Below are 24,037 nucleotides of genomic sequence, written 5' to 3' on the forward strand. Positions count from 1 at the left end.
TGCCTCTTCATGTTCATTTCCACATTTGGCAGGCGTTTACTTTTTAATTTGCTATTTTTATTATCAGCTTTATGCTACATTTCTACCATCTTAGTATTTCAGCATTTGACCGTTGCTTGTTTCATTGACTTCCTTGTTTTTCTAATAAATCAAATAAACCCCAAAATTTAAACTTGGTCTCTAAACTGCATAAGAGGGGAGTAGTGTCTGCCTGCATTGACATCCCTCCAAACCAACTGAACTACAACAGAGACAATATCTGTTACAAAATGTAGACTTGTGACTCCAACACTGTCACTTTTTTTCCTCCTGTATGATATTTTTAACATCTTTTACCTGATGAAGAAGTCAGTGGAGCTTTGAAAGCTTGAATGATGTGTTTTGTGCATTTTGGTTGGCCAGTAAAGGTATCACTCTTTTGTGGAATTTGAATTTTGTTTTATTTTGCTATATGACCAGCAGGGCTACCCCAGAATTTGTTTTTCTATTGTTATTATATTTACTTTTGAGATTTTAGTGATTATAAACCATAGGTATGTAAATTTAATGAACAAACAGATAAGGGCTAAGCTAATAGCTGTTGTGGAGTCCAGATGTTTGTGGCCAAGACAATTTCCACACATTAAATGTAGTGGTTTGAAACAATGCCAAGTAATCTTAATAAATGGTCTTTAGTTTTATAGGGCACAGCTATATAATTTCTCCATAAAGGCCCGAGGTTTTTTTGTTTTTGTTAATTTGTTAAAATATTTTTATCTCTTCCCCCATATCAAAAGACCTCAGAATGTGATACAAAGAGCAAGAAAACACTGTACAATTCATAATCAATGTAAAAAAATAAAAATAACACCATCAACATGGTGTCTACACTGTTAGAAGTCCATAACTTAATTGGATATCTATGTCAGCCTAATGTGCCACTGATATTTTTGTTGACCTTTTTCAAGTTTGAGGGGGGAAATCAGTTCTGATTATGACAATTTAAGAAAATAGGATTCAAAGATATGCCATGTTAGTCTGTAGAAGAGTATGTCAAGAGATCTTGTAGCACCTTTGAGACTAACTGTAAGAAAGAAATTGGCAGCATGAGCTTTCATAAACTTCAATCTACTTCGTCAGATGCATTTAGTGGAGTGGAAATCAGGGGCAGACATATATGTGCCTTTAGTTATTCTCCCCACCTACTGGCTAGTTTCTAAAGCCAAACTCGTCTTGCCTCTTCATTTCTATACACATTGGCCAGTTCTCAATGTCTTTGTTCACTAACAACCATTGTTAAAACTGGACTTGCTATTTCATTTCCACACACAAAGGATTTTGAATTTGAATTGACATGCTCACAAACCAATGGCATATATATATGTCTGTTCCTGGTTTCCACTCCATTAAATGCATCTGAGGAAGTAAACTGAAGTCTACGAAAACTCATGCTGCCAACTTCTTTCTTTCAGTTAGTCTCAAAGGTGCTACAAGATCTCTTTACATACTAAGAAAATAGGGTTATCTCTGATTTAGATTAAAATTTGATTTCATTTTAATTTTCAGGCAAAACTGCAAAAACATATCCAGAATCCAAGTGCTTCAGAATTAGTGCATTTCCTGTTTGGACCACTGGAATTGGTACAGTTTTCTTAATTAAGATCTTTGTATTCTCCCTTGTATACTTGAGCCATAATCACCAACAACCATATAGATCCAGATCACTTGATTATGGATACCATTTATATTCAGGTTCCATTTATAAATCTCTTATAAATCAACAAATGTTTAAACTTACTTTAAATATTCAGAGACATGTTTTAAATATGTATAACATATGTACATCTGTTTTCAAAGAAATAGCCATGTTAGTTTTTTGTAGCAGGGGAAAAAAGGAAAATAGGGATTCTACCAAAATACTGATTTATATTTTAGCATTAACTCTTTCATAGGGCCAGTATAGTATAGTGGTTTGAGTGTGGGACTAGCACTTCAGAAGACCAGAGGTCCAATTTCCATTCAGTCATGAAAAGCCACTGGGTGTCCTTGGTAAATCACACTCTCTCAACTTCAGAGGAAGGCAAAGGCAAACACTGTCTGGACAAATCTTGCCAAGAAAAACCTGTGAAGGGTTAACCTTAGTGGTGCCATAAGTCGGAAATGACTTGAAGGCATACAACAACAACAACAACAACAACAAAACCTTATGCTAAAATATAAATGTGTATTTATGCATATCTTTTTTTTTTAATTCAGTTTGTTCAGTTGTCCTTTGATTAGTTCCAGAGGAATGCCCTGCCTAATTGGAGCTTCTTGTTCTTTGTGAATGTGGGCACCATGTTACTTTATACAGATAACTGGACAATAGTTTTCTGCCAAATACCTTGAAATATATTTTGAAAGTACCTTTATGTGATTGCTCCTGTGTTAATCCAGATTGTTAATAGCTGTGGAGGTCCTGAACTTGCAAGGTCTGTTGTCAGCCCACTTCTTTCTAAAGATACCACAGATTTCCTGAAAGGACACCTAACCCCAAAGGAGATGACCCTGTGGGAGTCCTTAGGGGAGGCATGGACAAGGTCAAGGTAAGGTTGAAGGCAGAATCAGAAAACAAACCAGAAAAGAATTCTGAAATTGATAGAGGGAAGACCTCTATTATTGTTGTTGGTGTTTGTGTTGGTATTACTATCATCATCATCATCAATCTGTTAATTGTATTAAAACATACTCTCAAATATCTTTTTACAATTTATACAATTTAAAAGCAATATAGTACTTACAGACATTTTGTTAAAAGCCACCAATTCTGAAAGGCCAAGTCTTTGACTGCTGATGGAAGGAAACATGAAAAAGAGTTCTAAAGTCTAGAGGCATCCACTGAGAAAGCCTCCCATCATATACGGCAATAAATGTGTCCAGTTTGTTTAGAAAATGGAGCAGAGCATTTCAATTTGTAGTGTTGGCCTAAAATGCCATGGCATTTTTCTGAAAGCAGATCACATAAGGCTCAGAAGAGAGCCTCTTGTGAGATCTCTAGGTCCTTGCAGTGTCACAAACTTTATGGGAACCCCAAAACCCAGGTGACTCTAACAATGACTGGTGGCCAAGGCAAGATCAGGAATTCATCTCAGTGGGGGCTGGAGAGGAGGAAGAGGGGGCACTAGCCCTGCTCTTCAACAGATGAACTCCCACAGTATTTGTATAACATTTGAGGTAATTTTGTTTCATACTAGGTTTGCCAGGTGTTCCTTTTTATAAAGGATGTCCTTTATTTGAGGTCCCAAAATCTTGTACTATATGGTCCTGCCTGGCATATGTCCGTTAACCTATGTTTGTTGTGTGCCTTCAAGTTGTTTCCAACTTATAGTGACCCTAAGGCAAACCCACTTTTGATTTGAGCATCACTTGGATTTCTCAGATCTTGTGGAAGAGGTTTCTTGTTCTTCTTTTTGTGTTGTCAACTTGTATTTCTCTGCTTTGATTATTATAATTATTTTCTTTGTCCCTGCACACAAGTTACTGAACATTTGTATTCAGAGTTCTTACAGGGTTTCAACTGTCATCCATTGAGGTATCTCTTTCTTTTTGGATGTATAAGGTTTTCTGCATTCCTCCCTTACAATGTCTGTAGCTTCAGTGGAGAATTCTTCTGGTTCCTGGCCTATTAGGCTTAATCGTGCAAATCTTTTTTTTTTTTTTTTACATTATCACTAAAATCTACAGGAATGTTCTTCAAGTAGTTTTTGGCACAGTGGTTGGTTTAGTATTCTTATTTAGCTTTAATTCGTGATCTGTGCCATAATCTGCTCCTGGTCTTGTTTTTGCAGAGCTAATGGAGCTTCTCCATCTTCTGCTTCTAGTTATGTAGAGTATTTGATTTCTATATTGGCCATCAGGTGATATCCGTTTATACAGACACTTCTTGAATAGACTGAAGAATGTGTTTTCAATGAATAAACTGTTGGCCTCACAAAATTCAGTCACTCCCTCTGTTTCCTACTTTTGCATTCCAATTACCTATGATTAACAAAGAAGTTCTTTTCATGTGTATGATCAGTTTCTCGACTCCAGCATAGAATCTTTAAATTTCTTCGTCTTCTGCCTCTGTAGTTGGAAGCATAAATTTGGATTATGGTTATATAGATGGGGTTCCTCAAAGGTCTTATGGATATGATTTAGCCAGACTTTGCATTATGTCCTTTGACTGCTTTTGCTACAGCTCTCCTCACTAGTAATACCACCCCATTTCTTCTTAAATTTTCATTTCCCGAGTAAAACACTGCGTAATGCTCTGACTCCAAATTTCCCACTTCTCTCCACTGTACCTTGCTCAATCCAAGTATTACAATTTTTATACATTCTATTTCTTTTTCTTTTTTTACTATGTCTAGCTTCCCCTGATTCATGCTTCATGCATTCCATATTCCTATAATATGAGTTGTGCAACTTTGAAATTTCCTTTCACCTCTAAACAATTTGGCTTGAGTCCAGTTGTGGCATGAGAAACACAGCATTACTTGTAGTTGTCCTCTCTTCTTCCCTAGTTGTTTGTTGAGTGCCTTCCTACCTGGGAGTCTTATCTGGCGCTATCTCTTGTTTCATTTTGGATTGTCTCATCATTGAGCTTTCATGGTAAAAGACATTCAAAATGTGTTTACCATGCCTCCTTCTGCACAGTACTAACAAATGTTAGTTATGGTACCACTGCTGTTGACTCTGGGAGATCCTCCACAAATGCCATTCCTCTACTATTGCTGCTGCTCAGTAGTCATTTGGCACATTTAGTGTAATTTATGCTAGTGAATTGTGATTTGTAAGTACAGAATGCTACCTTTATTGTGCTGAACTATCAAAATGGCAACTATAGAGAATATACTAGAAAAAATATGCTTTATAATTTTCGATGCATACAAAATAGCTTTATCTTTTGCATCCAAAGGGCTGAGTGGCCAAGAGATGCCAACATCCCAAGCTATATTCCAAAATTCCGTAATGGTTGGGAGCCGCCTCTGGAAATCTTCCGTGGAGCCCCTTGGGAAATAGATATTGGCCATCTGCAGGAAGAGGTGAGTTTCCATCTTAACCCTCTCCCTGTTTTCCTTTAAAGTTATAGAGATTGTGAACCAAGTACTCTGCAAACATCCAAGTAGTATGGTTGTGGAAAGTATGACCTGCCAGCTGCATGCAGCCTGCCAGGGCCTCCCATTCACATCCTTTGTCTCCCCAATACTCTCAATCTAGGAGAAAAGCGGACATAAAATGGGCAATCTTCCCCACTCCTAGGGTCCTCTGGGGAACAAAATTGGGTATTTAAAGGCTGTTTATTCATCTTCATTTCACAGACCTGAAATAGTCTGGGGTTTTTTTTCCAAGGAGTGCTCTTGACCTCTAGTTCTAAAAAGAAATGGACAGATGTAGTTCACCAAGGTCTAGGGGAGGGCAAAAATGGATCACAGATCCACTGAGGCTTCCAACTCCTGAAACAAATGTAAATAAATTTATCACCAAGAAAGGATAATCACTTCCTAGAATAGGTCCCATTTGTGTTGGTATTCCTGCTGCCTTTCAGATGAATGGTTGATCAAAACATAATGAGAGCTATCATTAAGAGTAACTCACTGCAATCTGGATATTTCCACTCCACCACATGCATCACTGCAATCACCTCATAGTGTACATGTACTATGTGCAGTGGTGAAAAACCCAATCCACTACAGTGAGATGATAATAATAATAATAATAATAATAATAATAATAATAATAATAATAATAATAATATAGTTTATTTATACCTCCCGCCTCTCCCACGGATCGAGGCAGGATTACAACCTTAAAAGACACTTAGTACAATTTACAATCAATACGACAATAAAATACTAACACTGAATTTACCAAGCTCTGAAGGCTATGAAGCACCAACTCCAGTCACAATAGACACAACTGGACTTGATGGACATACCCTTGGACTTGATGTCAGGTGGTATAAATCAGTGCTGCTTTAAAAACCTGAAGTTTGTGTGTTCATCTGCTTCAAAGAAATAGCACCTGATGTTACTTCAAAAACTGTATGATTCACCTGAAAAGCAAACACTGTTTTTTGATGTTCAGAATTGCATAGGTTGCTGGAAAGAGTCAGAACACAATAATGAGAAATTAGTAGGTGGAACAGTAAACATGAATTGGTTTTCACACGTATTTATTTATTTATTACTTATTCATATTTCACTTTTTTTGATAGGGACTCAAGGCACCTCCCAACCAATTTAAAACAGTACAAATTAAAAACAATTCAAAAGAATTACAAAAGAATTATAAAGTATAAAAGAAAGGAACAACTTAAAATGTTAAAAACGTTATACATTAAAATATTAAAATGTATTAAATGCTATATGCAAACTTTGACATCTGAATTGCACAGCATTTAAAAGCCCAACAGTTGCTTGCACTAGAATTGAAACACCAATTGGCCTTCATGCTACCTTGACTGCCAGCCCTTTACTCCACTTGTGACCATTATTCTCCACTGGCAGTCCCTCCTTCCCCTTTGATCTGATTGGTCCTGATTCAGAAACCCAAATGAGCACTGCCTGTTAAGTTTTTAGGCGAACATCACCTTGTTTCTGCTGTGAGGCTCAGCCGCTTGCTTTCTTCAGAAAGAAATGCTCCTTTGTTCTAGTCTAGCACATTTCTTCAAGAAAGAGGCATAGGGGTTTTTTTCCACAGTTCATATCCATGATTTTGAATGATACTTAAGTATAGCTTCTACATACTGAATCCCCCCTGAAACAATGCTTTTCTTCTGTTTTATCTTTGAAGCTGTCCTCATCACCTAATGGGTATTCCAGTCGCAGTCTAAAACCTCTCCAGACATCTGATCAAATGCAAGCTGTGGATGCCTTTACTCAGCATGTTTCCCAGCATGTAAACAGGTAATTTCTACTGCAGTGAACTGAATGATCAGCATTTAAAAGCCAGCGTCACAGTCTGCCATGGACAGGCAAATGTCAAGGTCTGCAGGCCTATGGCCAGGAGACAAAGTTGAAAACAAAAAATTGTATGCAAGCAATGGGTAAGACCCTGGTACAGTCATCATCTTCTTCCTCCTCACTGCCACTAGGCACTGCTCTTGACAAGTACACTGGAGTGCACACAGATTAAAGAGAAAGATGATGATGGTGGCAGGTTAGGCCAGTAACTGAAGAGATGTGTTTCAATATACACAACTCTGGGCTGGTGTCAATGTTCAGAATGGCACAGTGGGCAGTCCTTCTCCTGTATTTTTGGCCACTGCCATTTCTACTCTCCTTGCCGGCACAGAATAGCACACTTGATGGCTTGGGGAAGCCAGCACCTGCTCTTTTCTAGGGGTGGGCAGAGGCAGCAAGGAAGCATCAGTGACCAGCATCTGACCACAAAAGAGAAGCACTGCTTGCTGTAGTATCATGGAACCCCTAATGGTCCATCCATGATTCTTTCTGCTTCCTCAGTAGAGTGACTGGAAAGATGGCAAAAAGAAGGCAGATGTACTACATTAGACCCCAGAGTAGCATTTTCCTGCATTTCCCCTTCCACCCATATCCATGATCTCATGAGGATGAGCGTAGGGAAGACAGTCTGGAGGAGAGCCGAGCAAGGGAGCTACAGAGGGCACCCTGCCCAGGGCTCCCTCAGACCTAGACTCAATCTTCTGCAGGCTGTTGGGCCCAAGAAAAAGGATGATGAAGAAGAGTCCAACATGAACAGGAGGCCCATAGATTCCCCAATGCTGCTATAAAATATATTACGAGTCTGTCTGTGAAACAGTAGAAGATGGAAATTCTCCTCAATATTTCCCTTCTCCTGGCCTCATATGTTCTTTCCAGTGACTCATTCTGTTATTGGCATGTTTCAAACAATTTAAACATAGCTCACCTTCTCCTGCTGGTTCTTAGTCTTGTTTTTCAGAACAAATGCTGGAAAAGATTACCTCCTCCCTTCCTGTCTGGTTTATTAGAGCTCCTTTACATCTTAATTCCAAATCCAAGTCCATAAAACTTGTTGTTATTGTGTGTCTTCAAATGTTTCTAGCATATGACAATGATAAGGTGAAACTATTATGGTTTTTTTTTTTGGCAAGATTTGTTTGGAAGGGGTTTGCCATTGTCTTCCTCTGAGGCTGAGAGAGTGTGACTTCCTGCCCAAGGTCACCAAGTGGGTTTCTATTATGGCTCACTTGAGTGGGAATATCCATGAGCAGTGATTCAAATCCTGGTTTCCAGAGTCATAGTCCAGCACTCAAACCACTACACCAGGGATAAGCAACCTTTTTGAGCTGGGGGCCGGGTTGCTGTCCCTCAGACAACTGGGGGGCCAAAGCCAAAAAAATAAATAATTAAATAATTTTTTAAAAAATTAAATATATAAATAAACCAGGACAAATGTAGGACAAAATTTTCAAATGGAAGACACTTTTTTTAAAAAAAATGGAGGACATGCAAAAAAAATTGCTGATTTTTTAAAAAATGTTCATATAAATGCATGTTTCTGAGGCTTCTATAGACAATTGCCCCCCAAAGGCCCCGGCGGCAATCGGCGGCAGGACTGGGCTGGGGCCAGTCCCAAGGCCTCGCCAGGCCGCATCCGGCCCACGGGCCGCAGGTTGCCTACCCCTGCACTACACCATCTTTTAGCAAACAGTGAGGTTTTGTGAAGTTTTAATGACTGAAAACACAACACATGGTTTCAAAGAGCAAGAATGAATGCATTACATGAGATGACTTCTCTTGACTAGGTCAGACATTAACATGTACTGCATAGATGTTATTGTCAATGAACTATCTGTCAAAGATTTTGAAGAGAATTTTATGAATGTATTGCCATAAACGAAACAAGTAATGCCAGATGTCTAACCTGGGTTCAGGTAAGGAAAAGCCATCAGGGAACATATTGCAAGCATATATTGAATAATGCAGCACATCAAAGAATTTGGAATGAAAATCAGCCTATGTTTTATAGATTATAGCAAAACCTATGGATTGCTCTTAAAGAAATGGATATGTGACTAAGGGCCAAGCTGCTTTGGGTCATCTTGGAGGTATGCTGTTTAAATGATACATGCATCTTAAGATGCCGGAAGCTGTGCCAAAGCAACGCTGAGTGTGGCTTTGGCGCAGCTTCCAACCTCTTAGGACGCATGCATCATTTAAACAGCATACCACCAAAGTGATCCAAAGCCGCTTTATTTTGGCCTGTCTGTTTGAATTGTTCTGATTTGTAACCTGTACTCAGAACAAGAGGCTACTGTTAGGACAGACTACAGAGAAATAAAATGGTTTCCAATTGGCAAGGCTGCATTTTATCACCCTATTTATTTAACTTGTATGCTGAACATATCATACATAAAGTAGGATTAGCCTCAGATGAAGGAGAAGTGAAAATTGGACGAAGGAACACCAGCAATTTAAGATATGCAGATGACACAATACTACTAGCAGAAAACATTAAAGACTTCTAATGATTACTGAAGAAAATCAAAGAAGAAAGTGGAAAGGCAGGCAGCTGAATGTTAAGGAGGGGAAAAAAGAATGACCAATAATGATTTACATGAGTTTAAAGTAGACAATGAAGACATTGAAATAGTGAAAGATTTTCCATATCTTATCAGTTATTAATCAGAATGGAGACTACAATCAAGAAGTCAGTAGAAGACTAGGACTTGGAAGAAACTGGACAATGCGCCCAAACAGACAGGCCAAAGTAAATCTGTTTCAGGCCACTTTGGAGGTATGTTGTTTAAATGACACACACATCTTAGGAGGCCAGAAGCTGCACCAAAGCTGAGCTCCAGTGCTTAGGACTGGAGCGTGGCTTTGATGCAGCTTCTGGCCTCTTAGGACGCATGCAGCATTTAAACAGCATACATCCAAAGTGACCTGAAGCAGCTTTATTTTTGCATGTCTGTTCGGGCCCAATATCTTGAAGTATAAAGATATTGAATACTAAATACTTTCAATACTAAAGTTAGGGTTGTCTATGCCATCACAATTCCCATTTGTGTGTGTGTTGTGGAAGCTGGACAGTGAAGAAAGCTGATAGAAAGAAAAGAAACTCATTTGAAATGTGGTGCTGGAATTCTAAAAATACCAGGGACAGCCAAAAAGACAAATAAATAGGTCCTTGAACAAATCAAGCCTGAACCCATCCAAGAAGCCAGATGAGTAAACTGAGACTGTTGTACTTTGGACACATCATGAGAAAATATGAGTGAACATCAAGTAAGCTAATTAGCAAGTAAGCTAATTTGCCCCCAACAGTCTGGGTACTCATTTTAACGACCTCAGAAGGATGCAAGCCTGAGTCGAGCTTGAGCCCTTTTGCTGGAGATTCTTCAATGTGACTTTGGATGAACTTTGTGATGCAATTGTGTACATCTACTGTTTATGTGGTAACCTCCTTCAGTGCATTCCCATTCCTGGATTGAGACAGCTGACCTCAAAGGAACTTTAATTGAAATATACTACCTGAGAGTGTAACCAATACTTGTATGCATACTGTAAACCCCTTAAGTGCAGGAGACAGGGTGGAACCAAAGACCAGCTGGGGAGAAAGAAAGGTAATAGGCTTTATTATAGGAACTCCATCAAAGGATAAGTTAATGACTTTGGAAGCTATACTAAATTATGTGTCAGGAAAAGTGTGGGAAGAACAGTTTGATATTGTTATCTGCATTGAGTGGGCTTTGACATATGATGACCCAATAAATTAGAGATTTCCAAAGGTATCACTCCATAATAGTAGGACAGCAGAGAAACAGCCAGGTCACACTAGATATCTGACTCCCTGTAAACTTTTTTCATTCTTTGTTTAAAAATCCTTGACATGCTATTTCCACTCCCAATATTATGAATTTAGGTATCACTGATCTGTAACATACGTAAAAAGAGGACAGTACAGAAAATACTGAGCTAAATAATGTTTCTCCACCTTGCAGGGAAAAACATGCATTTTAGTACTCACATATACTAAGGCACCAGATCCTTTCTGATCTTGGAAGCTAAGCAGGGCCAGCCCTGTTTAGTAGTTGGGTAGGAAATCATCAAAAAATACCAGATGCTGTAGGTTCTGTTTTAGAGGAAGGAACTGGCAAAATCATCTTTGACTATTCCTTGCCCAAGAAAACCCTATAAAATTCATGGGGTTACAGGACAACAGGCAACTTGAAGGCACAAGCACCTATATACATGATTAACATGCAGCCCCTGTAACCCTCTGAGGAAGATTACATACATCTTAATAATAAAAAGAAACTGAAATTCCTTTTGTTTTTTTATTATAGTTTGGTTATGACTGCAAAGAAGTGTTTTTTTTTTAACAATGCTTTGCATTGTTGGGAACACTTTAAATTTATATTTACACTGAACGTAACTAGAAAATGCATGTGATTTAGAGATGCTCTTGTAGATTAGGCTGTTCTTTTTTGATAGGCAGAAGAGGTTAGGTCTAATCCCTTCATGTGTTTCTTTCAGGAATTTGGAGGCACAGGGTATGGCTCCATCAAAGAGATATGCCAAAATTCAATATGATTTCACAGCTCGAAATGCCACTGAACTTTCTGTGCTGAAGGATGAAATTCTGGAGGTAAAATAATAAAGCCAAGAAGGCTCCTTCCAGTGTAGCCTCACAAATAATCATTATGGAAAAGGAGAGGTTTAATCACCTTTGCTATACACTCATCCCTCTGCCCTCCATGACAGTGGTGCTACACTGAGGTTGAGAAATTCTTCCAGACATAGGGGCTCAAATCAGATATTTTCATTCCAATGGTGAAGAGAGGTGAACTGCGCATATCATTATCAGCTGAGAATTCTGCCAGTTAACTAGAGGCTCTATCAGATCAGTCTTTGAAAGCATGAATTCTTGTGATAACAGGTTTTGCTGGATTTTTTCGGTTGCTGTCTTCTCTGCATCCATTGATTCCATTCTCTGTGGTTGGTTTGTAATGATTTCCTGAATCAACTAGGACTCTTTCAAGGGTTTTTTCTTTTCTTTTTTTTTCCTTTTTTTTAAATTGAGCCACAGTTTGCTGAGCTGGTGCTATGGTTTGATGGGAAATTTTTCTCCTCTGATCTTCATGGTTTTTTTAAGCATTGTAATGCAAAAATGCTCTTTCACGGACACACTATTGCTCTGTAACGTTTTTAAAATCTAGAAAGGAATATGAGAGAATGGAACATATTGTTTCAACATTTCTCAGAAATAAAAAGAAACCCAGTCATGGATGGGAATAAAATGGTGCAATCAGTTTCAGTAATTTCCAGAAAGTAGTCCAAGAAAAGAGAAATGTAATTTGTGTATTTAAAAAGAAAACTTGAGAGAAATACTTTAACAAATACCACAAGCTTCATTCTGACACATTTGGGCCATCTGGAGGAGGCCTATACCTTACTAGAAGATTTTTTTTTCCTTTTGGAATGTGGAATGTACCAATAACACTGGGAGCCCACCTAAGGAGGGTATAATGGGAAAGGGGCTATGAGGACATGGCCCTCTGGGAAACTCTAGAGGGCCAGCCTGACACCTCCTGAAGGGTTGATTTAGCCCCAAGACCTGAGGTTCCACACCCCTACTTTGTACAAAAATTCTCATTCTCCTGGACTACCAGAATGTGGAGAGTGTGTTTAGTATTCCTGTTACAGCACTATGCAGCATTGTAGACACTGCTTGTATGGATCTGTCAAGCAGTTCTTGTTACTCATTACCAAAACCTTCCTGTGAGCTGATGTAGCCAAATATTATGGGAGAAAAGAATGTTCACAGTGTTTAGGAACAGGAAGGGCTGTGTACGAGACAGCTGGAAACCTTGTCAAGGCTGTTCTTATTTCATTACAAATACAAAGACACCCACCCCCAAAAATTCAGATTTATTAAGAATCAATTTTTCTTAGTGATTAATTTTTTTTATGTTCTCAGGTGTTGGAAGATAATAAACAGTGGTGGAAGCTGCGAAATCGAAGTGGCCAGGCTGGTTATGTCCCATATAACATCTTGGATCTTGTGAAGCTGGAGGATTATAGCTTAATTGAACAGGTCAGGGTTAGTGATCAATCAACTGTGAGTTGACTTTAAGGAGTTCTTCACATCAGCACCAGGTCTCATAATTGATTTGTACAGAGGTGCTCCCCTTAAAGTAACCAAGGGCCTGAGCAGACAGACCAAAATAAAGCTGCTTCGAATCACTTTGGAGGTATGCTGTTTTAAAGGACACACACATCTTAAGAGGCCAGAGCTGCACCAAAGCTGTGCTCTAGTCCTTAGGACTGGAGTGTGGTTTTGATGCAGCTTACGGCCTCTTAGGACGCATGCAGCATTTAAACTGCATACCCCCAAAGTGATTCGAAGCAGCTTTATTTTGGCCTGTCTTTTTGGGCCCCAAGTATACTGTCTACAAATCCTTCTTAATTGTCAACATGTGAGGAAATCAATGTGAATACACGAATGCACATGTGCTTACTCTGTTTCTCTGTGCTATGGAGCTCCTTTCCAAGGAAGGCTAGGCTGGCCTGCTCCCCGTGTTTCTGCTGACAGGCAAAGACCTTTGTGTTTAAGTGTGTTTGGGAAACTGACTGACTCCCAAGGACAAGGCTTTTCATGGGTGGATGGTCCTCTTCAAAACTGTTGTCATTTTAACTGATATGCTTTTGAAACTTCTAAAATTCAATTGTGTTTTCAAATTTTAACTTATAAGCATTGTGGCTTTATGCTGGCATAAATGCTGTTACATAAGTGTTTGCACTTATTGTGCAATAGTGGTATTGTATTCAGGACTGGGCAAGCCCTGTGTTAATAGTGGAAGTTTGCTGATTTGCAGGTGGGCCAGCCTCACCTGTGTGGATGGAGTGAGGGAACAAATGTTCTGCAGTGAGACAATGCATGACAGTATCACTCACTGTGCAGCTGGTTACACTAGAGTGCAATCCAGTGCTTCAGTGTAGCAAAACTTCCACAATTTTTAATGCAACCAGTCTACTACGATAATAGACAACAGTGTTTTTATAATCATATTGGTTCCATATCCGGGAGAAAGTTAGGATTTAAATCAAATAACAAATAAAGAGTGTTATAAGGAGTAAAATAAGTAATTAATAAAAACAGCTTCATTTATATACCGCTTCATACTGAACTAACAGTGTCTAAGCGGGTTACAACTGTAAGCTAATCGGCCCCAACAATCTGGGTACTCATTTTAGCAACCTCAGAAGGACGCAAGCCTGAGTCAAGCTTGAGCCCTTTTGCTGGTATTGAACTCGCAACCTTATGGTTTTGAGTGAGTGGCTGCAGTATAGGCATTTAACCACTGCACCACCAGGGCTAAATAAATAAAGTAATAATGTAATAAGTCAATAAATAAGTAGAATGTTATATGGAGATCAGTATAGTACACATGGTCATCTCTCTTTGATTCTTCTAGCAGGCTTGTGAACTAGGCTAGACTGAGAAACAGCGGCTGGCTTAAAGTTACACAGTGTGGTTCATGGCTGAGTGAATTTTTGAACCCTGATCCTTGTCTAGCTGTCTGACAGCTTCGCTTGTGTATGTGCACATGTGAACAGCTACATACAGACAAATATACATGCATACACACACACACACACACACACACACACACTGTTCTCCCCATCCCCATACATATAAATTTCCTCCACCCCACATCTCAGTGTACAGAGATGGAGAGATTAAATCCTCCTTTCCCTGCCTACAGAAACCTAGGGATTACTGCAAGGAAAGAGTGGATGGGAGAGAAATAGAGACATCATATAATGTACAAAAAAATTGTTGGCAGAGTTGTGATAATTTAGCTCTAGATTTTCTCATCACAGCACTGATGAGTGGAAGATGGTACTTACCTGGTTTTCTCCTGACAAAACAGTACTTAAAAGTCCCCCTGCCTCATTTTGCAGAAATACAGAGGAGACTTGAGTCCAAGGAGAACGGGACCTTCCAGCCCCTCACATAAGTTACCTGCCAGCTATGCTGGGGATAAATGGGGAAGTGAAATGCTCGCTCGTAATTCTTCTGATGCCAAAGAACGTGAGTACAAAAATATGCTCTGATCTGCCTGCACTGTTTGATATTTTCTGGTATAACTTCATATTAGTCACAGCATCACCCCCTCCCATATACTGTTTTTTTAAACTGCTCTTTCAGCCAATGGGCTACTTTAGTTGTCAAATGTTATACTTTGGTCTCAACAAACAGATATTTCTTTTGTTTTTTGTTTTGTTTTTGTATGGTGTCACATGTCTAGAAAGGACAATTTCAAATGTTAATTCTGTAAGTGGAAACTTGTTCTTTTCCTGATTATCAAAAGGGAACATATCTTACTTGATTATCATGATTTTTATAACTAACATCTACTCTTTAGGCTTTAAATTGGGTGTGGGCATGATCCAGCCCTCCAAATAATATTGGACTGCAAATCTTAGCATTCCTCATTGTTGGCTATGCTAGGCAGGAGATGGGAGTTGCAGTCCTACAGCATCTGGAGGGTTGCACTTTGCCCACCCTGCCATGCTGCTGGTGATGGTAGCAATGTAGCTCTTTCAGTGTTTACCCTCTGAAGGTCCCAGGGGGAGCACAGTAGGGAATAGTCCTTTCCCCCTCCTTCAATGGGTGCTGCCTGACAGGCAGGACCAGTTGTGGTACAACCTTATCTGAGCATCTGAACAATCTGCAGCTGTCTGAGAATCAGGCAGAGTCACCTCCACCAACAGCCAAGGTGTCCCTAGCGATAAAATTTGAGAATGGATACACAAGAAAGAGCTTCCTCAAGAATACATTTGGAGCCAAGAAGTGAAAAGAGGAATACCACGTCCTTTTCCTATGCTGTTCTTCTGCTTTCCTAGGAGCAACATTTCTCTCCATTACATTCAGTATGTGAATGTACCCATGCAAACATGCATTTTCAAAAAATATAAACAACTCGAGGGTGATTTGTAGCAATAGCATTTACTATACCACTTCATACTGAACTAATAGTCTCTAAGCGGTTTGCAACATGCAAGATAATTGCCCCAAACAAGCTGGGTTCTCATTTTACTTACCTATGGAAGGATGCAAGGCTATGTGAACCCTAGAGCCCTGAGATCAAACTCAGAACTTTGTGGCTGTAATACTGGCTAAGAGCAAAGAAACCAGAGAAGCAGATGAACTTTTCTTTCTCCCTTTCAAAGTAAAAAAAGTCACTTATCTGGTTTGAATACTCAATTTTTTTCCCATTTGGGCTTTGGACTGTACTGTTAAAGTACAGCACAGTCGTATCTTTGTCTACCCATAGGTGTAGGCCCCAGTAATTTCACTGAGGCTTACTCCCAGTGAAGTGTACATAGGATTACATTCTAAGGTTTCAATCAATTTTAAGATAAATTTGAAACGGCATTAAAGACCAGTGTCTTCTGGCAGCCCTATCCAGATGATTTTTAAATTATGAATTTTAAAGTCTGCTTTTAATGTGTGTTGGTTTTATATCTTCTTTTAACTGTGTTGTGTTTTTAATTTGTTGTTGTTCCTCACCTTGATTCATAGGAAGAGGCGAGTAAGAAATAAGTATTAGTGTTAATATTATTGGCCAGAATCCTGTATGGTGTTTACTTATGCATAAGAACTATAGTTATAGTGCTATACAGTGAATTCTGGCTTGACTGTTGCAGTCCCTGGGCAGCACTTACTGTGATTGGTGAGGGTCTGTCCCCCTGTCACTCAGGAAGCATCTGGCTGTGATTTCTACCCTCTCCCCTAAGCAATGCTCATTGCAAGAGTCAGGATCCCTGTCACAATCCCTCTTTGCACTGAGATTGCTCATAGGAGCCCCTTTCCCAGCAAAAGGGGAACAGACTCCCACCAGTCACAGTGGCAACTGACCAGTAAGTACAGATTGGGGGACTTATACGATCAACCATGCAGTTGACCCCTTAAACTAGAGGCTGCTTGGGGACTATGAATATGTAATAGTCACAAGTGCATATCTCCAGGTTATGCTTTTGCAATTGCCATACAGGATGCCAGCCCTTATTATTAAGTGAGGAGGAGGAAATGAAGTGGGCCGTAAGAATACCCTAATTTTTAAAGCAATTTTGACCCTTTTCTATTTATTATAATAAAGGGATAATGAGTATTTCAAGTGATTAAGTCTTCATTTAGTCATTAAACATCTCTTTATCCAATTAATTAATTAAATTTAAAAAATGTCTACACATTACCAAATTGTCATAGACCTCCATATATTGAAGCATGCCCAGGAACCTATCATTTTCTGTAATTGGCAGCCTTAATATCCCACCCTACCCCTGAATGTCTGCATTCTGTTTTTAGAAATGATACATCACATGGATGAAGTCAATGATGAACTGCTGAAAAAGATCTCCAATATCAAAGTCCAGGCCCCTCAAAGAAATTTTAAAGTTGAGAAGGCTCAGCATGTTCATGTGCCCATGACTTTTGAGTCTAATGCACAGGAGGTCAAAGCTTGGCTGGAAGCAAATTCTTTCAGCAAAGGGTAAGTTGCTGTGAATCACTTTCTACTCTTCCTACCATTCTCTTTCTTCATGGATGTCCTTGGGACAGGTAGCCACTTGGAAAAGCAAAAGGAAAGGGGTTTTTTCTTAACAAATAGGCCATTTGACCAGGCAGAGCTTTGGGATGTTAGTGGAAGTACTAAGTATAAATCTTAAGAAATATTGTGTGTGTGTGTGTGTGTGCGTGCATGCTAATTTGTTGATTGTTTCATTATACCACAAATTAAATCACCCACATAAGCAGGAGCACAGACAACTAAACACTCTGGGAGATCTTCTGAATGAATGTATTATCATGTCAGAGCTCAGACGTCACATTTTGAACCACAACTTTCAAATCTCATTGGGGATTCTGGGAATTCCAAAAGTAATTTTTCCAAGTTCTTCATCATATGTTCTAGATAGAGATGGAGCCAGTCATTTCCCTAAATTCTTTACCTCCCCCAGAAAGTACTGGAAAGTTATCTGAGGACCAAAACACACTGCAGAAATAATCCAGTTTGAAACCTCTTTAACTGTCCTGGCTCAATGTTAGGGAATTCTGGGAACTGCAATTTAGTGTTACATTTAGCCTTCTGTGTCAGAGAGCTCTAGTGCCACCACAAACTACAGTTCCCAAAATTTCCCAGCACTGAGCAATGGCAGTCAAACTGGATTATTTCTGCAGTGTGTTTTGGCCATAGAAGGCCTTCTCAGTCAAGTAGGTCGTGAAATCTTGAAAGCCTCAGAGATGCACTCCTACATAATTATTCAGCAATTATTGTCCTTTGATAGAGCAAGATGTTTGGGGTCCCCTCATTCCCTATCCTTCTTTCCATGCTCCCAAATATGATAAGAAGTTAACTATTGCTTCTTGCCTAACCTTTCCTTAGGACTGTGGATCATCTTGGTATACTGACAGGGGCACAGCTTTTTTCTCTAAACAAAGAAGAACTGAAAAAAGTATGTGGTGAAGAGGGTGCCAGAGTGTATAGTAAAATAACAGTTCAGAAGTCTCTCCTAGAGGTAAGAACTTTATTTGTTACCAGATGTGTTTTTAGGATAACAAGAGTTTGAAGTGTCTAAGACCTGGCAGACATGTGAAAACTCCATCTAAAATTTAACATGAGTAGTCAAAGTGTAACACCTGCTATATTCCCTGGAGGGAAATCCTAAATAAATATTTAGGAATTCTGATAGCACAGACTTTAGAAGGCTTATTTTAATTTAACTTAACCGTAATAACTTGCTACAAGAATTTAACAGAATGATGGAAGGATATTAATAATTAAGATCAGTGTGCTGCCTAAATATTAATGTTAGACCTAACTAGAATCAAGTCATTGAAACAACCAAATTTATTTATATGTTGAATCATCCTTCAATAATTGATTGAATGGGTCTACTTAGATGGGACAAATCAACAGGATGCCAGTTAAGAATGGCAAAAACTTCTTCTGGATTTTGAATGGATGAAAAACAACAGCAAGAGTTTGAATACCTTCACTGCTGGTGGCCAATGTGCCCATGGACAAAAATACTATTACAGTGCAACTGTGTGGCATCATTTTAAATCTTGGGTGGTACAAGAACATTAGCACAGAACAATGTCAACACGCCTTCAGCATGCTTTAAAAATATTTCTGGTACTGTGGCAAAGATCTGGCAATACACCATAAGCTTTGGTTTACTAAAAATAAATAAAGACTAGAGCTATCATTTCTCACAGCTATATTTTATACTGAAGAATGGAGATGTGTGGGTGGGGGGAAACTTGCGGAGGAATATGAAGCTCTGGGAAGAGGAGCCTAGATTAACAAGCTAGTAAGAGCATTTTATGGAACAAAATAAGGAATGAAGCAAGTACAATAGCAATAGCAATAGCAGCTTCATTTATATATTGCTTCATACCACCTATGTTAAGCACACTGTTAACCAGCTGTTGTTCAAATATAGGTGGATCATTATAGCAAAGCCTTTGATTGTGTAGATCATGGAAAACTGTGGATGACTCTAAAAGAAATTGGTTACAACAGCATTTGTTTTCCAGATGCATAACCTATCCTCAGGACAAGCGGTCACTATAAGGATATTGTTGTTCCTTCATTCAGTTTTCATGCCTCCTTCCTCCAAGTTGAATCTACCTTTCCATATGCTTTATTCTGAGTATAAATTAAGTGCTAGGATGATAAAATGCAGCTTTGTCTATGGAGAAACAGAATGGTTTCCATTTGGCAAGGAGATCAGTGTAGGTAGCAAGAAATATAAGAAATATTTTCTTATGAAACAGGACTACCTTTACAAAAGATATTGAAATGATCATGTATGTTCTGAAATGATCATGCATTTTCTGACAGAAGCTCACATAACTTTCTTATAGCTGGGGGGGGGAGTAACAACTGGTGAATGGGTTATGGATTGAGGAATGGATTGATAAATATAAGATGTAGCTTGTAAGTTAGCAAATATAGTGAAAGTGAGTGAAAGATGCATAGAAAAGATGGCATGTTCTCACGTTGTGCATTGTACCTTTCAGTATAAGACAATATCCTGAAAAATGTCTTGAAAATTATATTGAGAAGGGAGCCATTTCATTACAAAGTTCACCATTCTTCATCTTTTTTGCTTTTATTCCAGAAAAGCAGAGGGGAGTCAGAACTTCAAGAAATCATGAAGCGACGCCAAGAGAGGATTGATTCTGCAATTTAAATTCTACCTGGTTTATTTCCCCCAACTCTTAATCTCATACACTTACTTGCAGGGAAAAAAAGGGAAAGAGAGCAAAAGTAAATGCCCTGTTAAAATAAAAAAAGACTGCTGGGATCAGCAGCTAAGCAATGTAAATGGCCATCCAGACTGACTGTTCCTTCCACACTGTTGATCAAGGGGAGGCTGTGGTTCCCTCACAAATGTCATAGGACATATTGCATTGGGAGAGAGGTTTAGTGTTGCATGAAGTATTATTTTTATATCTCTGTATTTTATAGATAAATGTTATGTGTGTGAAATTCACTGCACAAGGAAGACAAGCATTCAGGTTCTAGGCAAAGGCTGAAGCAAAAATGGCCTCACAAAAATCTATGCAGTAGATTGCTGCCATCAGAAAGTGTCTTAGAAACTTCCTGGAAATACTTCTATGCGAATGTATTTTGAAGATGGCATATCTCCATGTTGTCTGCTGAACCTTTCTATATAACAGGAGTAGCCCAACATAAGGGAGTGGGAGGATCTTCTGGGGGCCACTGTTCTGACACATAAAAACCCAACAAACATATGACAAGGTGATGATCAACTGACACGCAAATGATTTAAGTTTACTTTGGATGTTTTCCCAGAAACTACTCAGCCAACACCTCAACGTTTTTGTTTCCAACTTTTGTGCTTTACTGCTTTCAGATGCCATCAAAAGGACATGTACCAAACATGTCCAGGGTTCATTCAAGGGCCATTCCCCACAGAAAGTGATAGCATGATGAGCTGAATGTGATATCACTACATTCCACACTCAAGTATATTCAGAATGTCCTTCATAAAGATTCTGTCCAAGAATTCCCCATCACATCCACAACCTCACAACATCTGCCATCATATTTCTACCAATCCTGAATGTTCTCAATTGTTCCTACACAATCAGTGTACACAACCCTATTTTGACTCTGAAGCGATCATATGTAGCATCTGTGGCATTTCAAGTAGCTAATTTAGGTAGTTCCATTTTAACCTAACATGTAAAAAGAAACAAGAAGATGGGGGTGACATTTTAGTAGACCCATCAATCGATACAAGCATATTACTTAACAGCATGAATATAGATTTGATGACACCTCAAATATCATGCTTCCATCCTACTGAATACTGGAATTTGTAGTTTGGCGGGAATTCCTAATGCCTCACTAAACTACCAAACCCAGGTTACAGTGGCAGAATACTGCAACAATTGTGCAGTGTAGAATTTCTTACAGTGGATCTGCAATACAGTGCAACTGCAATACAGTTATTGCAGTATTATACCACTTCACCCATCATGGTTCCATTCTGTGAGATCCTGTGATTTGTAGTTTGGTGAGGCACTTGGAATTTTTATCAGCCTTATAAGAAACACATACCTTTTTTTTCCAGAGAGTTTAATAGTGCCCTCCTGAACATGTCTACTCCAATGTAAATCCACTTAATTCTGTAGGGTTTGCTCCAAGGATTGTAGCCTTAAGACCAACATCTACTAATAGTCGCAGCTAGACAGACCCATTTAATCAGTTTTTTTGTATCTGTTGTTTTTTGTAAATCTTATTGATTAATGGGGTCTACTTGAGATTCCCAGTGGGATTCAGGCATTAATGTTTTAGGCTTCCCTCACTTTTACTGATTACTATGCAGGCAGACTTTATAATGAAAGGACCTACCTTTTGCTACTTGTAAATGTACTGTAACATCTAATAACAACATGCAAATGTTAGAACAACATCTTCCTCCCTCCATCTCTTCATAATATATTTTAAAACTGCTAATTTCTTTAAGGGAAAGGTGAGGCTCAAATGAAGAGCAAACATCTTCAAATTTCCTGATTGCTGAGCACTTTGATTTGTTTGTTTTGCTTCATTTGCCTTTTAATCACAGGGGATTGGCCCAGATTAGCTGTGTTTGCCTTGGCATTCATCCTTGATTTGTGAACCACAGTGCTGCCCAACTAATCACAAATGAATCAGAAAATAAGATTTAATCCCCAGTAGAAGTGCATTCACCACCCTAAGTACATTCAATTGAAGGTAATATGCTTAATCCAAGGGTACATGTTAAAGTGGGGTCCAACAGTGGACCTTCAGTCACAGAATGGCATTTTCCCAGCAGAACTGGAAAAGGCCAATACCCCATTTTCACTGTAGCCCCTCTATGCCCCCAGAAGTAGCTGGAGGTTAGAGAAAAACCTTCTAGAGCCAGTTTGCTGGTGCCCTGGGAGGCTATGGATGGGAAGTGGGAAGAAAGAGAATCCTACAAGATGTGCTAATAAAAAGATTTTGCCCTATATGGCCACTGAGACAATTCAGTTTGGGTCCAGAAAATACTATACTGAGCTGACGCTTTTATTAAATAAAATAAGTTTGCAGTCATAGCATGCAAAAGTAAAATGAGAATATGCATATAGTATCCACCATATATGCTAAGAATCCAGAATATCGTAGCAAGGCAACTCATTAAAAATAATCTTTGTGTCATTTGAATACTTGGGTTTGTTAAGTAGTAGAGTTATCAATCAGCCCATCATGCTAAGATGTAAGGATCACTCTACATCCTACCTTTTATACAACTAGTTGTTTCCTTTGGGAGTGCTCACATGCTTTGTTTTTGCTCTGTGCAGGTTATATCACTTTCTACCAGGCTGCCTCTGTCAAATTCATTTAGCCATGTGTTGTAAAATATGCATTTGGCTTGGAACAACATTCTATAACAATATCCACGTTGGTGAATATTGGTGAATAAAAGTACACTTTAGCTTTAATGTTCTAGCACATCTGGAAATGAAAATCTGACATACCTGTATGAACAAAATTGGCTGCTAGGTAATATTTTCTAGTCTGAGAATATAAATGTAAGCTATAATCCTACAAAAACCTTTAATGGACACATTATGCATGATATAAAGAGTCCCAAAGAAACTGTTTCTCTGCGTGCCTAGAGAATTTTGCAAGACCAAGCCTTTATGAAATACACACATGGCTGCCGAATGTTTCTCCATCTGCTATTAATATTTGTACATTAGCCACAGTGGTTTTAGATTTTCTGTATATAATTATTTAGACAATGTTCATCACAGAAACAAAAAAAATGAAGCTATAATATGAAATTTATGTTTATAGTCTATATTATATTTTAAAGGTAGCTGTGCAGATGTAACTTAATCACATGTTAAAAATCAGAGCTAGTAGAACATATATATTATATATGATGCTGGCAAGTATAGAGTTGGCAGAATATGCATTTATTTTGTTTAACTATAGATCCAATTTACAGAGCAAACAAACTGGTATGTGGAGTGGTGGCAATAATAGAAGTAAGACAAAGTGGAACAATAATGCACACCATTGAGCTGCTTGGGCAAAGGGTGAGAAGCAAATGTAACAACTGAATAAATGGCTCTGTCCTTATCTTTCAATGTGTGTTCATGTTAATGCTAGTGGGCATTCTAGTTAAAGATAACACATCGGACACATTCAAAAAGCAGTCCTGTGGGGGAGTGAGTGAGACACCGTGAAGGGGGAACTGTCTCTATTGATGCCCGGTTGGCCCAGATTGGAAGGGCCCCAGTATTTTTCTTCCCTTTGACCCTTGATTTTTTTTAAAAAATACTTTTCTCTCCTATATCTCCCCAAAAGGAAAACTGGCTGCAACCAGCATCAGAACTGCTGTATTCTTACTACTGGTAGCAGGCAGCTTCCATAGCAGTCAGGCAAGAACTCTTCCCTTGGTTTTAGTCCATAGCTTAAATATGCTACCCAGGGTGCTGAAAACCATTTATTTATTGGTTGGGGTTTTTT

General features: G+C 38.8%; 1 protein-coding gene across 1 annotated transcript in view; it reads left to right on the forward strand.

Annotated features, from left to right (window-relative positions):
- EPS8L2 (EPS8 like 2) overlaps window positions 1-23,655 on the forward strand; it is a 141,768-nt gene extending 118,113 nt beyond the window's left edge. Inside the window, exons 12-21 of the mRNA XM_042466201.1 lie at window positions 1,546-1,620; window positions 2,416-2,564; window positions 4,919-5,045; window positions 6,796-6,908; window positions 11,484-11,595; window positions 12,928-13,044; window positions 14,916-15,045; window positions 17,326-17,509; window positions 18,401-18,533; window positions 20,145-23,655. Coding sequence (XP_042322135.1) covers window positions 1,546-1,620; window positions 2,416-2,564; window positions 4,919-5,045; window positions 6,796-6,908; window positions 11,484-11,595; window positions 12,928-13,044; window positions 14,916-15,045; window positions 17,326-17,509; window positions 18,401-18,533; window positions 20,145-20,216 — 1,212 coding nt within the window. The 3' untranslated portion in view covers window positions 20,217-23,655. The remainder of the gene's footprint in view (window positions 1-1,545; window positions 1,621-2,415; window positions 2,565-4,918; window positions 5,046-6,795; window positions 6,909-11,483; window positions 11,596-12,927; window positions 13,045-14,915; window positions 15,046-17,325; window positions 17,510-18,400; window positions 18,534-20,144) is intronic.
- The last annotated feature ends 382 nt before the right edge of the window (window positions 23,656-24,037 follow it).

The sequence above is a fragment of the Sceloporus undulatus genome, chromosome 1 (genome assembly GCF_019175285.1).
Source record: "Sceloporus undulatus isolate JIND9_A2432 ecotype Alabama chromosome 1, SceUnd_v1.1, whole genome shotgun sequence".
Taxonomy (NCBI): Eukaryota; Metazoa; Chordata; class Lepidosauria; order Squamata; family Phrynosomatidae; genus Sceloporus; species Sceloporus undulatus.